The sequence below is a fragment of the Lynx canadensis genome, chromosome C1, assembly GCF_007474595.2.
Source record: "Lynx canadensis isolate LIC74 chromosome C1, mLynCan4.pri.v2, whole genome shotgun sequence".
NCBI lineage: Eukaryota > Metazoa > Chordata > Mammalia > Carnivora > Felidae > Lynx > Lynx canadensis.
The window spans coordinates 45,363,613-45,380,441 of record NC_044310.1 but is presented as its reverse complement, the minus strand read 5'-3'; the positions used below and the strand labels follow the sequence as shown (position 1 = coordinate 45,380,441).

At 47.6% G+C, this 16,829-nt stretch overlaps 1 protein-coding gene across 1 annotated transcript in view; it reads left to right on the top strand.

Moving 5' to 3' along the window:
• PLPP3 (phospholipid phosphatase 3) overlaps window positions 1–13,265 on the top strand; it is an 86,312-nt gene extending 73,047 nt beyond the window's left edge. Inside the window, 1 exon segment of the mRNA XM_030325012.1 lies at window positions 11,319–13,265. Within this exon segment, the coding sequence (XP_030180872.1) occupies window positions 11,319–11,439 (121 nt within the window). The 3' untranslated portion in view covers window positions 11,440–13,265.
• The last annotated feature ends 3,564 nt before the right edge of the window (window positions 13,266–16,829 follow it).

Below are 16,829 nucleotides of genomic sequence, written 5' to 3'. Positions count from 1 at the left end.
CTTTTGACGGCTTTGTTCATCACTTTCTTTCTTCCTTTTTTTTTTTTTTTTTCCCCCAGTCAAGGTCAGAAGGGAGAGAAATTGGGGGAGCAAAACCGTTAAATGAGAGCATTGGTCACCAGCCAGCTCAGTCTCTCTCTGATGCTTTAATGTGAAGTGACAGCAGGGGACGGGTGTTTGCTCGAGGGGGTAACCCTTTGTCGACTGTGGCTCTCTGAGCCGTGCTCTTGCAGGCGCCCGGCCCACCGGCCTGCTGCTGTGTTTCTTCCGTGTGCTGCTGTCCTAGTTAGGGTCTCCTGCACCCCCAGTTTAAAAAGGTGCAGAGCTGCTTTGTAGCCTGCCTCTTTCATATCCTATAGCACTCTCCATGCACAATGAGACAGTATCTGGGAGGACCGGGGTTTATTTTCAACAAGGGAAATGAGAGGTCTGACTTTTGTCCTGTTGACTCTGGCTGACTGTAGCTGAGGAGAGGAAGTTGGTACGAGCATTACTAAGCCCCCTACTCTGTGCTGGCACCATTCCAGATCCTTTACCCATGGTCGATGGCTGCTCCCAGGTGCTCCCTGACTCGAAAGCTTTGCCCTCTGCACTTGGCAAGGAAGGATGGTCACTGGGGCTGAAGGCCACCAGAGGTTAACCCGAGGCGGAACAGCACAGACCACACAGATTTATTTTCTGGCAGTTCTCGAGTTTGGAATTACAAAATAGGTCTCACTGGGCTAAGATCAAGGTGTTGGCGGGCTGCGTTCCTTCTGGAAGCTGCCTGCGTTCTTTAGCCCATGGCCCCCTTCCTCTCCCTCTCCAGGTCTTTCTTTCCTTCTCTCCTCTGGCCTCTGCTTCTGTCACTACATCTCCCCCTGTGATTCTGACTCTCTCTTGCCCTCCCTCTTAGGAGGGCTCGGGAGGTTCCATGTGATCCAGGGAATCTCCCCGTCTCCAGGTCTTCAACTTCATCCCACCTGCAAAGTCTGTTTGGCCATGGAGGGTAACATATTAGCAGGTTGTAGGGATTAGGACACAGACATCTTTGGGGCACCGTTGTTTAGTCTATCATACGTTTCCCGCCATCTTCCTCGAAGACAGAAATGTCTAACTTTCCTCCTCCTGTTCCCGTGGCCCTTTTCATGGTTTTCCTGCTGTGGCCTTCAGCCTGGCTTTGTTGAAGTTGCCTGCTCAAATGTCTGTCTCCCGAACCAGGCTGCCAGTGCCTTAGCAGAATCCTGCGGCTTCACCAATCCAGCTCTTTGTCATCCTCAGGCCTTATACAGTGGCTGGCACAAGGGGTGCTTGATTAGCCTTGGTTAAAGAGGACGTGTGACGAGTGAACTTGTAACCTCAGGCGAGACACTTCCCCTCTGAGCCTAGTTTTCTCATCCTGTGAATGGACCATTGGAGGCGTGATAGCTCTGGGACCTTCTCCCACAGAGATTGAGAGGCACGGCCGACTTTGTAGCGAGTAAACTACCTGCCTTCTCAGATGGAACCATCTTCCTGTAGTGCCCACAAGATGGGCCTCTTTTGGGGGACCGGGACTTGTTTTAAGTCCCAGTGGGTGCCTTGCATCACCCTAGAACGTTGGCTAAGTCACTGCAGAGCCTTGGGCAACAGGCCGTGACGCTTAGCACTTTTACTCAGGTCTTCTGAGAGTAAGTCCTGCACAGCAAGCACATGTGTCTAGACCGAAACCACGTGTCAAGCAAGAGCAGATCCGATTTCCTACCCCACTGCTCGCTAGTTGAACCTTTCCAAAGAGGGAAGCTGATGGCACTCACCACAAACAGAAAACCTATGTGGCATCATGGACTGAACACGAAGACATGGGCACACGGGGTCAGATAGGCCTGCCGCACTGATGTATGTCTATGGGCTGAGGTAGAGAGACCCAGAGGCGCATGGACAGACCCAGCAGTACCCAGACACATAGACATCCATCCTTTTTCCGATCAGAACCACAGAAACACACAGTCAGGCAAGCCAATGCAAACACAGCCACATACTGACCTTCGCAGTGCCCCTCCTGCCTACACACACACACACCACACACACACACACACACAGTCAGCCCTACCAAGATATGAGCCCTACAGCTGGACTCACCCCTAGAGTAACCAGGGACTCCGACGAGGCGACAAACAGTTCATTTCCTGTCTGGTGACAACTTGCCTATCTGGTCACCTCTTCCCTGACCCTCCAGCAGATGGCAAACGATGGGGCCTGGGAGGGGTCAGGGCAGGGCCAGGCCGCCATTGCTGTGGGTGCAGCAGAGGAAGGCTGTTTTCGAATGTCATAAACACACGGCAGAGTCTTTCCTGGTTTTCCTCTTTCCCGGGGGTGTAGCTCAGCTAGCAGTCGCTCTTTTGTGCTGCTGTGTCTTCCTCCAGGATGTAGGGAAGGGAGAGGGCGTTCTTGTCTCTGCCCCAGTGCGGTGACCTTGGGAGAAGAGACCAGCAAGAACACAAGTGTTAAGAACTTGGTGATGACACCCTTGAGAGGAAATGGATGCAGAGAGGGTGTGGCACACCAAGGACACACAGTGGCAGAGTTGGGACCAGATCCTGGCTCACAATTCTCTCTCACAGGACTAAAACCGTAACTCAAACATGCTTGGTCTATGCCATGAATTTGTGAGATCTCTTCCTTCTCTAATAGAAGATTCCCATCTATTCCCATTGGATTGATCGCACTGTTGTCTGGGCACAGGAATATGGATGAAATGACCTTGCAAGTCTTTTCTGGCCATGCAGAAGTTAGCTCTTTGCCCGTAGGCCCTGGGGCTGACCTTGCCTCAGGGCCCCCACTCTGAGGAGGGTAGGGGTGTCAGGACCGTGATGTGGGAAAGAGAAGGGAGCAAGGTCGGAGACAAACTGTGGCCCCAGCAGATGATGACTGGAGCCTCCACCATCTTCAGTGTCCTTCGAAAATCTCGTTTCTCATTCCATGCTGAGATGAATGAGTGAGAGTCAGAGACTCCAAAGGGAATCCACTAGCCACCTGCTAATTAGGCATATGGGCATGTCACTTCTTCTCAGCCACCTTTCCCATAGTGGGGGTGGGGATGATAATAACATCCCACACTCTTTGGATTGGGAATTGATGAATAAAGATGCTTGTGCTTGCCACATGCAACACATCAATTGAATGTGTATCATGGAGGAAGTACTATACTTTGTTTAAAGATTTGGAGCTAAAAAGAGTTGGCCCTTGAAGAGTTTTAATGCAGGAGCTTCCCAGACTTGACCACGATCCGTAATAATAAATTCATTTTCCAGGGTGCCTGCGTGGCTTGCTGGTTAGGCTTCTGACCTGGATTCGGCTCAGGTCATGATCTCATGGTCGTGAGATAGAGCCCTCATTGGACTCTGTGCAAGCAGCACTGAGTCTGCTTGGAATATCTTTCTCATTCCTCTCTCTCTCTATCTCAATAAATAATAAAACTGTAAAAGAAGTATGTTTTCCATTATAACCCAATAGAAGCACTCACACATAACTGGAAAATTCCCAAAATAAGACTTACCCTTACTGTGTGTGATACAGTCTAATATTTTCATTCAACCTTTAAAATGCTGGTAGTGTATCCAAAAAAAAACAAAAAAAAACAAAAAAAAAACAAATGCTGGTAGTGACCACCCAGTAAATGGATTTGAACTTTCTCAGGACTTGTGACATGAGGTTGAAAAAACACTGACGTAGTGGGGACAATGGGGGGCACAAGAGAGGGGATAGTTAGTTCATTCTGAGGGTGTTGGAAGGCTAGAAAGAATTCCTAGAGGAGATGGAACCTGATGAGTGGACATTTTTTATGAGCTATGAAAGAGCAGGAAAGGCAAAGATTTTCCGAAACATTTCCATGAAGAAGGAATGGCAGAGACAGGGGGATGGTGAAAACAATGGGAACACAGTGTGTCTTGATCCTAGAAAGCTTCAAAATGTAGGACTTCTGGAAGCAGGGCCCCTGCTTTTTCCAGCCTCTGTCACCCTTGAGCATCATGTTCCGGAAGCCCAGATCTTGCTAGATGTAGCTCCCCACTAGCTGAGCTGTCGGTGCTGTGCCCAACCCCCCCCCCCCCCCCCCCCGCACCTTCCCAGAAACCCTCCTTTGCCATAGCCTACAAGCGCCTTCCTGGAAGGGTCCTAGGCAGGCACAGATCCCTGTTCTCCTCCAGAATTGCCCCCAACTCTCCTCCGCTGTTCCAAACACACCTTGTTTTTGTGAGACTAACTTCATCCATGACCCTCAGTAGCAGTGATGGTCATGAATGATGATAACTGAGGTAGGATTTGAGTAGCCCTACATCAGTAGAGGTGTTTTCACGTGAATTCTCCCACTGAAGCCTGACAACTATGGGAAGGTGAATTTTTAAATAATGCTTGCACACACATAACAGAGACGATCTATCATCTGAAGTCATAAACCTCTTGATTTGGTATAAATTCAAGTCCCAACAAGAGTGTGACTTAGTCTGAGGTCACACACAGCAGAAGCAATTTTGGTACCAGATCCTGCTGCCTGATGCAAGTCTTTTCTGTGACCGTTTCCACCCCATCAAGTTCCTCTCAGATATACCAGGAAACCATTCAAATGAGATGCTGGCAAGTCCCCAGTGCCAAAAGCCACTGGAAGTCCTTTTCTGAGGTCAAAAAGTGATGATTGCAACTGGGTAGCTCTCATTTAGTCAAAAGACAGGGCTGCCAAAGATGGCTTTTCTTTAGACAGCACTTATTATACTTGGGGCACGAGGGTGAGCCAGGTCCCAAGGCTTTCTCCTGCAAAGAAAATGATTCCTTAATCCATGAGATTGTTTATTATGGTAGAGCAGGATGCCAAAAGGAAATCCTGAGGCCAAGGCATGGGGATGTCTACAAAAAGGAACAGCACAGGGGTGCCTGGCTGGCTCAGTCAGTGGAGTGTGAGATTCTTGATCTCGGGGTTGTAGGTTTGAGCCCTGTGCTGGGCGTGGAGATTACTTGAAAATAAAATGTTAAAAAGAAAAAGATCAGCTCATGGACTGTATCCTCCCGTGGGGGTGGAGTAGAATTTGTTGAGGGCCACAGCTGGGCTCTGAGTTGTTCATGCATTTGAGTGGCTCACAGTCTAAAGTGGAAACGTGGCATAGCATTACTCCTCAAAGCCTGTGCCCAGTGCTAAGACGGAAGGTCATTAAAAGTTGAGTGTGGGTAGGGGTGCCTGGGTGGCTGAGTTGGTTGAGTGTCCAACTCTTGGTTTTGGCTCAGGTCATGATCTCAACGTTCATGAGATCGAGCCCCGCGTCAGGCTCTCCACTGACAGCATGAAGCCTCCTTGGGAGTCCCCCTCTCAGCCCCTCCCCCGCTCACACTGTCTCTCTCAAGATAAATAGATAAATAAACTTAAAAAACGTTGAGTGTGGGTAGCAAAGAGAAAACACAGGCAGCTCCGGGCAGGTATCCCGAAACCCAGTGTATAGATACAGGAGCTGCTTTCAAAGCAATTACAAGATGTGTAAGACCTTCAGCCATTAAAATGGCAGACCTAGCATTTGAGCCCATCTGTGTTATCTCCATAGGGTGCCCATTGGCGGTTCTCCTAACTTTAGTCTGCATAACAGACTAAAATAGGGTTTGTTAAAACCCTACACTTCCCGTAGGCCTAGGGTGGGCCTAGGAATCTGCTTTTTCGAGAGGCAGCCAGCTGATTCTGAAACAGATAATCTGAGGATTACATTTGGAGAAATACCAGAATAGACAACCCTCCGTGTTCTTCTGGTTGTTAAGGTTCTAACATTCTTCTCCTTTAATATTTAGCTGCTCTGGGCTGGCATCTAAGCTCAACAGGGGCTTATAAAAATCCTTGATGTATGAGGAGGTGATTCCCATTTTCAGGGAGCTAACTTCCACATTCTCAGGAGTTGAAACACTCAAGGACTCCAGAAACATTTAAAGAACACTTTTGTTGTCATAACCGAGGGTAGATTAACGAAGTGACCCTCAGAAGTTGCCGATGTGGCCATTCGCAGGCAAGTGGGAGTGGAAACCTTGCTACCGACCGGCCTTCTTGTTTCTGGCCGGCTTGGTCCTTGCTGAGCTCCAGCCAGGCCGTACCCCAGAAGGGCCTCTCTGCTCTGGGGGGCTGGCATCTCTGGGGCCAGTGAGTGCTGACAGCAAGACATCAGAGGCATCTTCCTTCTTGATTGTGCTGACTCATTCCCCAAAATAGCCTCGGAAATTATAGGACTTGGAGATCAGATTCTATCTGTCCTGTGGAAAACTCCTACCTGCGTATGATCTTCCTGTCTGGCTCGACTTTTACCTTTTGGCTTATTTATATTCTTCATCATCCGTCTTCCCCGCCCCCCCCCCCCTTTTCCTTTCTTCTAGTTCCTTCTCTTGTTTCTTGTCTTCCCACACAAGGGGCGGGGAAGGAGAAGTGACGTTGTGTAGGTAGGCACTGGACGCCTGAGCCAGTGGCCATGGCTCCCATTTATTAACCTTTATTTATTTATGGTTTATTAACCTTTATTTATTTATTTATGGTTTATTAACCACGCTGTCAACACTTGTGCCTTCTGTTACGTCACATCCTTAGAGTGACCCTCCGAGGTGGGTACTGTGTCCCTCATTTGGGTATTTTACCGAAAATGGCAGAGGCTGGATTTCAAGACAAGTCTGTCTTGCCCTTGTGGGCAAGGCTCGTTGCCAGTGCCGCATGTGCTGGACGGGGAGGGGGGGGTGATGACACAGTGGCGCGCTGGGGATGGTGGCTCCCTGTATGCTTCTTACCTCCTCTTTGTAACGAATGGGATTCCTCAGCCTGGACTTGCCTCGTTTGTGTGGAGGATTGCTCTTGGTCGAAGGACTCCACTCTCCTGAGGGCTTGGGTACGTCAGGGCATCTTGCACACTCGGGTCCCAGAATGGCCTGGCCATTCTAACTCAGAAGAAGGCCACACCTGCTTCCCCAAGGTGCTGTTAGAGGGACCCCAAATGTTATTAGAAGGCAGATGAAAGCGGAGCTAGAATTTTTTTCCCCTGGCATGGTTACCCCTGCCGCAAGAGTTCGGCGGGGGGGGGGGGGGGGACAAGAGCAAAGATTTCTAGAGTGAGACGCGCAACTAGGAAGGAAAGCATCGCCTTTTTCCTGCACGCGTATCCACCTCCACACGTCCACACCACCCCCATCAATTCTTATCAACTGCCGTCTGCTCTCCACATTCCAGAAGCCCATCTCTTCTGCGTCTTCACGGCTTGGTTGTAGCGCGGGACCCGTCTTCTGGACTCTGCGGGTCCTGACTTGGTGCCCTTGCCTTCAGGTTCTCCATTCCCTTTCTGACTCCTTCTGCATCTTTAGGTAACAGCCTTCTCAACAGGCTGCTTCTCTGCTACAGCCTTGACAGTGGCTCCTGAAGCCAAGAGGATGAGGTCCGAGTTCCTTAACGTGTCCTAGGAGCCTTCTCAGGATCTGGCTGTCTCCTCTGCAGCCTTACTGACCGCGTGGCTGTAGCCATGCTGAGTTTCCTCCAGCTCCTGAACGTGCTGTTCTCTCTCACTCCCGTGCCTTTGCACGCACTGCTCCTCTGCCTAGAACAACATTCCTGGCATTCGCCACCTGGCTAACTCCTACTGAGCTAAGCTCAAATATACCTCCTTTGGGGGAAGCCTTCTTTATAAAGCCCCCCACCCTCCCCTTCAGTGTGGGTTCCATGATTCTTCAACCCCCCTGGCTTCCCTCTATCATGATCTTTAAAACACTGTATCGTAACTATCTGTTTGCTTGGATCTCTCCCCCGACATTGCCCTGTGAGCTTGGGAGGGCAAAGGGCTCTTAGGTACATTTATCTTTATAATCTCAGGGCTTGGCACAGAGCAGATGTTCAATACGCGTTACTGGTTGCATTTTTCAAAAAAAGCACTTTATAAAATTCAAAGAATCGGAGAGATGGAATTGAAAGCAAATGCTCAGGGCAGTTTAAACAAGAGCTTTTCTTGGTGCTTAGGGTATAGATTTCCGGCTCGCTGACACTGTGTTTATTATCTAATGTTGCTCTCTTCTCACAGCAGAGATCTGTGGAAGTAGGGCTGTGGGCTGGGAGTGGTTCCCTGGACATAAGATAGCTACCTAATTTGTATAGACCCTTCCCCGTCTGGGCCTCTGGGTTTTCTTTTTGGGTGGAGAGCACCTTCTGCAGGAAATGGAACTGCTCGGGGCAAGGTTTTCACTTCTACTAGTCCTTTTTGTGCTCTGCTGTTCAAGCGTTGGGAAGACTGAGCCCTGTTTGAGTCTTGACAGGATCGAGTTTCATGATCCCAAAAAAGTGTTTGTGTAAGCTCAAGCCACGCTGAAAGCGAAATGCAGCTTTTAAAGGGGGGTTCTGCTGGACCTGACTCAACTTTTCATCTTGCCGCCTGGCCGCGTACATGCAGCGTGCGAGCGTGTGGTTCCCCAGAAGGCTGGGGGATTCGCATGTGCCGATAAGACCCAAGACCAGCGTGCTTGCTTCCAGTAGAGAGGAGTTTAGAAATTCAACTGGGTGTTGTATGGAAACCAGTTTGACAATAAATTTCATATTAAAAAAAAAAAAAGAAATTCAACAAGAATTTTTTTTAGGTTTATTTATTTATTTTCAGAGAGAGAGAGAGAGAGAAAGAGAGTGAGCAGGGGAGGAGCAGAGAGAGAGAGAGAGAGAGAAGCAGGATCCCAAGCAGGCTCTGTGCCATTAGCACAGAGCCCTACGTGGGGTCTCAAGCTCACGAGCCACGAGATCATGACCTGAGCCGAAGTCGGACGCTTAACCGACTGAGCCACCCAGGCGGCCCCTACATTCTTGCCTTTAATGTCCATATTATCCCTGTCTCGCAGCTGGGAAACGGAAACCCTAATATGCGGTAGATAATGAGCTCAGAAAATTAAACTGGGAAATAAGCCAGTAGATTAAGGTGGTGTCAGATTCTCGGAGGGAAGATGTTTATTGGGGGCTGGGGGTTCATCCCCTTGCTATGTTTGCCTTCAGCAGGTGGGCTGAAGCTGGGAGAAAGATCTCTAAGAGATGGGAGCTGTGAGAGCCCTCATTTGGTGCCACCGGCGGCTGGGCAGGAAGAAGTGCAGTTGGGAGTCCGCCTCGGAGGGCTAGATTGAAGCCTTCCTCCAAAACCAAGTAAAGGAGGAAGGAGAGGGTAGTTTCCAGGTGGAGATGGGGATACTGGCTCTGCACCTGTCAGAGAAGAGTTGAAAAGTGTAATTATTTCCACATTTAACTTCAGTCACAGTCGTTAGTGCTTCCTTATACGGGAAGCACTTGCAAGCTCCTTCTGTGACCACATGTAAAGGATTCCCAGCCAGGGGGCCTCGAACCTCCTGGCAGGGTTGGGTACACATCTTTCCTTTCCTGGTTCTCGGGTTTGGCCGGGACTGGGAGCCAGGAGTTCTCACTGTTCACACCTCCTTGGAAAAGAAAGGGACAGAAGGTTTATTTATTTATTTTTTTCTTTGCAAAATGGTACATTCTATAGCACTGGGGCTGTAAATGTATTAAAATGTTAACATTTCTTGGCAACATTTCACTTTCTGATAGTAGCACAGAAACATCCCAGCCATCTTTTCTTATTTATTGCTTTTTTACAAACAAATAATAATTAAACCTTTGAGTAAGTGATGTATAGAATGGGTACAAAATTCAAAAGATGTCAGGGTTGGAGCGCCTGAGTGGCTCAGTCCGTTAAGCGTCCGACTTCAGCTCAGGTCATGATCTCACGGTTCGTTGAGTTCGAGCCCCGAGTTGGGCTCTGTGCTGACAGCTCAGAGCCTGGAGCCCGCTTCAGATTCTGTGTCTCCCGCTGTCTGCCCCCCACTGCTTGCACTCTGTCTCTCACATTGTCTCAAAAGTAAATAAACATTAAAAAAAAAAATTCTTTTTTTTTTTTTTTTAAAGTTGTCAGGGTTTTGTAGCGGCTGATAAGTCTCTATTTCCTGTTCCTCTTCTGGTCCCTTGATCTCCTGAGTAACCAGCACCACCAGTTTCTGGCTGTGCTTTCTGTGGCACTTGGTTGATGCTCTGACTATAGAAAGGACATCATGGAAGTTGGTTCGATAGGTGATCCAAGGGGTGATCCATGGACCCTTGACGCCTGATCCAAGGATCAGGGTACCGAGCCCCATATCTGGCTCCGCACTGAGCATGCTTGCTTGGGATTCTCTCTCTCTCCCTCTGCCCCTCTCCCCAGCTCATACTCTCTCTCTCAAAAAAATTTGAAAAGTAACTTTTTAGCCTCTACTGTGTCCAGAACGAAGTCACAGTGCCATCGTTGTTAGTGAGCGCATGACCCATGGCAGGACAAGGACTTTCCAATCCAGAAAGTTGGCTAGGCATAGGGAATTTGGAGGTGCTCTAGTCTCCATTTCAAAAATCTGCCCTGTGTTTCCTACTAAATGACATGACTGATAGCCGCCTCTTATGGTTACGCAATACAAACTCCTATTGCTGAATGGCTCAAGTGGATGTCTGTGTATTTATTTTGCCATGTAATACAAAGCATAAATTTTTCTTACTCCACTAACTCATCAGGCTCTTGAATCTGTCCTCGTAAGCTAATTGGGACAGGAGCTATGCCTCAGCCCTCGCTGTACCTTTGCAAGTTGGGTGTCTGTAAATGTTCCTCAGGGATTGTTAAGACCGGGTGGGGTCTTGTGCTCACAAATGGGAAGGACTTTGGGAAGGAGCGATAGGAGATTGCATTGACCTCTCCTCCGGGTTAGCTGCTGACTCCCTCAGCCACAAAACCCTGGCTTCTGCACCCCCATCAAATTGTTGAGATCCGGACTTTCAGGAAAACGTGGTCACAACGGCTTCCTTCTCCACTCCTGCTGATAGGAATTCATGTTGGCTGATCTCTTGTGGTTACACCCTAGATTTCTTTGTGAGGAAAGGGAAAGTATCATAGATTAATGAGCATGACTAATTATGACTTGCTTCCTTATGTAGGAATTTATTTTTCACTGCTGTTCATTTTCCTTGAGAAATAGGGAAGTAGCATTTTTGGTAGGAAGCACTGGACTGAGAGTCCAGAGAACAGAATTCTACTCCCACCATGGCTGTGCATCCTGGGACATGTCACTGTCCTTCTCTGGGCTTCAGTTTCCCTACCTGTATAACACAAGTTGATATATATATATATATATATATATATAATATATATAAAATCTTCGTAGGATCCTTCCCTAGTCAAAGATCTATGGTCTGGGGGTCCCTTTTTCCCAGAGTCTGTGCTTCTATGACCTTCCCTTTGCCTGTCCCCAGGCCCCAGACGTCAGTTATTAATTTCGATGTCTGATTTTGTGCTTCTAGGTTTCTTTGTGTCCGACCTCTTCAAGACCAAGACGACGCTCTCCCTGCCTCCCCCTGCTCGGAAGGAAATCCTTTCACCTGTGGACATTATTGACAGGAACAATCACCACAACATGGTGTAGGTGCTGCCCACCTCCTGAGCTGTTTTATAAAATGACTGCTGACAGCAAGCTCTTGCTGCTCTCCAATCTCATCAGACAGTAGAATGTAGGGAAAAACTTTTTGCCCAACTGATTTTAAAAAGGAAAAAAAAGAAAAAAGTCTTATTTTGTGGCCTTCCAAAATAGGTAGCATTCACCTATGTGGAAACAACAGCAAACTAACACCAAGTGCCGAAATCCTGGATGTGCAATTGGTCTAAGTGTTCATGTTCTAGTGAACACGGGCTTGTTCTGGAACAGACACTAAAATGATTTGAGTAGGGTCTGCCAGTCACGCTTGTGACCCGAGGAACCCCAGGCCTGTGAGAAAAGATCAAATTCACATTGTAGCACACAATGCCAGAAGTAGCACTGAATCAAGAAAACAGCCATTGGGCGGGCTCCTGTCTCGTGTCTCTCTGTCCACACCACTCTGATCTGTGCTGTGACTCTGGTTCGGGAAGGTTGGTTTTGTTTTGTTCAATATAAGGGCAGAGCAGGTGTGCTAAGTCAGGCCACGCGATCCCGAATCTGGATTCCCAGTCCTGAGGCCTTTCTCCCTCCCTCCCCCGGCCCCCAGGCCAGCAGCCACAGCCCCTCACTTTAGCGATCAGGAGACTCTTTGTGGATGAGTGAGTTTCACAAATAGCACAATTTCAAAAGCGATCGAGGGTGCTGGCCCTCCTTTGTCTTCTCTGGCCGCATCATTGGGTGATGCGGGACGTCAGCAGTGGGATGCCCCCGTTGTGTTCACCAGTCACTCGGCACCTTCACACTCTTGGTAACAGTTAGCTTCGGTCACTGCTTTCTCCCCGGAAGTCCTTGCTGTGTGCCCCCCGGGGTCTCCCGGGAGGGTCCCGACACCAGCAAAGGCGTGCTCTGCCGTCGGCTGACGGGAAGCAGCCTTACGTGCAAGAGACGTGGGAGCGAATGGGCAAGAATGAAAAACTCACCAACCTTTTGGCTACTCAGAGTCAGAATGAGCCAGAGCAGCAGATGGTCTCGTGCCTGAGAGGCGGCGCTTCCAGATCTCGGAGCGGACGAGCGTCTCTGCGGGGGCTGCTCTTGCGAAGCTGTGTAAAGCACTATTGTCTTGGGGTTGATCTCTAGGGCAGTTCTCGGTAGGTTCTGCTGGGCAGAACACATGGGTTAAATCTCCGTAGAGTTTTTCCTCATCCTCTCTCCGTAAGTGTCCTTTCAAGCAAGGTCCCACGCGGGGCAGTAGACAGGGATCCTTTCTACTGAACCTTCGAGGAAAGGAGGAAGGAAGAAATGCTTTCAGATCGCGGGTGCAAACCTTGCAAAGGGCTAAATGTAACCACATGGATCAAGCACATGTACATCCTTACTCCAGAAGCCGTCCTTTTCATTTCCACTTCTAGCAAGCTATGATTTTTATATATAAATATTATATAAATAATGTATAAAACATTAAAAGTTAACTATGTAAGATATTATTTCTGAAACAATTTTAGCTACATCCACTATGATTATAAACTGTCTCGACCTGTGTTATTTACATTAGCTGCTTAAAAAAGCATGGAGTTAATTTTTTTTTTAATATCAACTAAAATATCGTAGTTCTGTGGTAGACATTGTTTTACAATGAAAGAAATAACTGCAACTAGAGAAAACTGTATAAAAACATTAAAGTGTCAGTATTTTTGTAAGGTTCCATTTTGTAAAGAGAATAATATTCAAAGACTTTTGTAGAATACAAAGTGAAAACTTGTATCTGCGAAACTACACTTGTATTAAATGTGCTTTTTAAATAAAAGCTCATAACCCAACTAATGAAGGGGCTGGAATCCTGAAATGTGTGAGGGGTGTTTGTCTCGGGTGTGTGGCAGGAGGGAGGGGGCTCGCAGGCCATCTGAGCTCTTTCAATGGGCTGGCTTCACCTCGGGGCACTACTTCCTGATCCTTCCAGTGGGAAATATGGTGGCCGTAGCTGCCTCAGCTGCTCTTTCATCTCTGAAAGCCTGTTTGCCCAGCCAGACTCTGGCTCTGCTCTGTCTCAGGCTCTAAAGAGCTTCTGTATTCTAAAGGGGTTTGTCAAGGAGGGAGGAGCTAGTGGGTCCCCCAAAGGCAGATAAGAAGCAGGGCTCCTGATAAGGTGTGCTTCGGGAGCTCCCAAGGGAGCTCTTTACGTATCAAAAGAAGGAGGGTGGAGGGCGCTCCCCAGCGAATGGCACTTGGCCCTTGCTTTCTCTCCCGGTGTCTCCCCAGCCTGGAAGAAGAGGGGGAGCTGGTACATGTCACACCCGTTGAGCACCTGTGTGCCAGGCACGTCTGCCTGTTGGTCACTGCTGATCCTTCTGGCAGTTCTTACTTTGAGAACTGAGGAACGCGAAGGAGCCCAAAGATGGAACGACCTGTCTGAGATCCTGGAAGAGTAAATTGCCGGCCAAGACTTGCGTCCGTTGCCTATTGCTGCTGTAACAAGTTACCAGGAACACAGTAGCTTAAAACGGCACAGATTTGCTATCTGACAGTTTTGGAGGCTCTGGGGAAGAAGCTGTTTCCTGGTCTTTTCCAGCTTCTAGAGGCCATCTGCATCCCTTGGTTTGTGGCCCTCTTTCTCCATCTGCAAAGCCAGCAGTACTGGACCAGGTCCTTTCCATTCTGCGGTCTCTGGGTCTCTACTTCTGCCACGTCTTCCACATTTAGGGCCCTGCTGATTAGACGGACCCACCTCTCTTATCCAGGATGCTCTACCTGTGTTAAGGTCAGCCGATTAGCAATCTTCATTCCATCTGCTACCTTAATTCCCCTTTGCCATGTCACAGAGCATATGCATAGAACCCAGGGATTAGCACACGGACGTCTTGAAGGGTGGTCAGGCTGCCCACCGCAGTTCACCCTCTAGGCCTCAAAGATTCACATCCAGCCCACATGCAAAACAGATTCACCAGATCCCAACCTCCCCCAAAGTCTCAAGCCATTACAGCATCAACTCAAATCCGAAGTCTTCTCTAAATCTTGACTCCAGAATCTCAAATCTCATCATCTAAACTAAATCATCGAAGTCAGGTAAGGATGGGGTTCTGGGTTTAGTCCATCCTGAGGCATAATTGCTCTCCAACTGTGAATGCATAACACAAGTCAGCTGTGAATGCATAACACAAGACAGACTCAACTGGTCTCAAGAAGAAATAACCCCATTTCCTGGAGACTTAAGGGAAGATGGAGCCATGCCATAGTATGGGGCACCTCTGGGATTCAGATCCAACCCATTTCAATTATTTGTTGACTAGTATTAATTCCCTACGGTGTACTGAGCACTAGTAAACACGTAAGGTGGGATAGTGGATAAAAGGGACAGGATCTCTGTTTTAAGGAGTTTATAGGCTAGAGGAGAATGTAAAATATCAAATAATCACACAAATATGTAATCACGAATTAAGCTGTTATGAAGAAAGTAGAGGAGGCCATGAGGTGTAGGCAGAAGGAGATGTCCTATCTGAGGCTGGTTTCCCTAAGAGCTACCTTGGGCCAAAGCCTGTTTGTATCCCTCCCCGACCCCAACAGAACGAATGAAGAGTCTGCTAAATGCAGGTCTAGGACAAGAGACAAATGAGTAGGTAAATAATTATGGCAGTAGGATGGGGGAGGAGGGCCCTGTATAAAGTGTCCTGGGAACTTAAATGGAATGAATCAGAAAGACTGACACCCTCCAGGTGGACCCTCTTCTCACCTCATGTAAGCGTCCTTTCTAGAACATCCAATCCCGAAAAAGATGCTAGCTTCTGCAAGAATCCTTCCAATGATGATAATCATGCCTTTAACAGCCCTTTGCAGTTTCAAAGACCCTTGAGTGCACACAGTCCCATTTGGATTCTCCACGTCTCTTTCTAAATGACGTGGAAGGAATGGCCCCAGCCAGATATCAGAGAAAATGTTAGTGACAGGGAGGCTTTGGTAGTTTTCTTTTGACACCAAAACAGGTTGTAGATAATAATGAATAAGAAAAAGAGACTAAAGGTCCCTAGTTCGATCCTGGGTTTGGGCAAAGAGTAGACTTCTTGGAGCACCTGGGTTGCTCAGTTGGTTATGCGTCCTACTTCAGCTCAGGTCACGATCTCATCGTACGCGAGTTTGAGCCCTGTGTCAGGCTCTGTGCTGACAGCTCACAGCCTGGAGCCTGCTTCAGATTCTGTGTCTCCCTCTCTCTCTGCCCCTCCTCAGCTTGCATATTCTCTCTCTCTCTCTCAAAAATAAACATTCAAAACAAAACAAAACTGGAACTCATGCATGGCAAATGGGAGGTAAATTGGTACAACCATTTTGGAGAACGTTGGCAGTATCTACTAAAGCCAGTTATACACATACCCTATCCCCCAGAAATTCTCCTCCTAAATATACACCAAATACATATATATATATATATATATATATATATATATATATATATCTCCACATACTTATCAAAAGACAGGTACAAGAATGTTCATGGATGCACTACGTAAGACTGGAGACAACTCAAATTCTCATCAATTGAGTGGATAATTAAATAGCCACATGAGGAATACTATTGAACAATGAAAATTAACAAACCCCCACTATGCATAATATGAGTGAATTTCACAGAAGACTATAGAGTGAGTGAAACCAAGCCCAGCAGAATACATACTGTGTGAGTTGATTTGTACGAAGTTCAGAACTGGCAAAGCCCATAGCAAAAGAAATGATCGACAAAATGAAAAGACAACCATGGAATGGGAAAAAAATACTTGCTAATCATATATCTGATAAGAGGTTAATATTCAAAATATAAATACTCATGCAATTCAATAGTAAAAGGCCAAATAACCCAATTTAAAAATGGCCAAAAGAGGGGCACCTGGGTGGCTTGGTTAAGTGTCTGACTCTTGATTTCAGCTCAGGTCATATCTCACAGTTTATGCGATAGAGCCCCGCGTTGGGCTCGGCCCTGAGGGTGAGGAGACTTCTTGGGATTCTCTCTCACCTCTCTCTCTGCTCTTCCTCTGTTTTCTCTCTCTCTCTCCCTCAACATAAATAAATAATTTTGATTTTAAAAAATGGCCAAAGGACACGAATAGACACTTTTCCAAAGAAGATATATGAATGGCCAACAGGTACATGAAAAGATGCTCAGCATCACTCATCATCAGGGAAATGCAAACCAAAGCCACCTCACCTATATATCACCTCACCTATTAGAACGGCATCAAAAAGACAAGAGGTAACAAATATTGATGAGGATGTGGAAGAGAGGGAACCCTTATGCTTGTTGGTGGGATTGCAAACTGGTGCAGCCACCGTGGAAAACAGTATGGAGGTTCCTCAAAAAATTACAGATAGAAATACCATATGATCTGGCAATTCCACTTCTGGGACGATATCTGAAG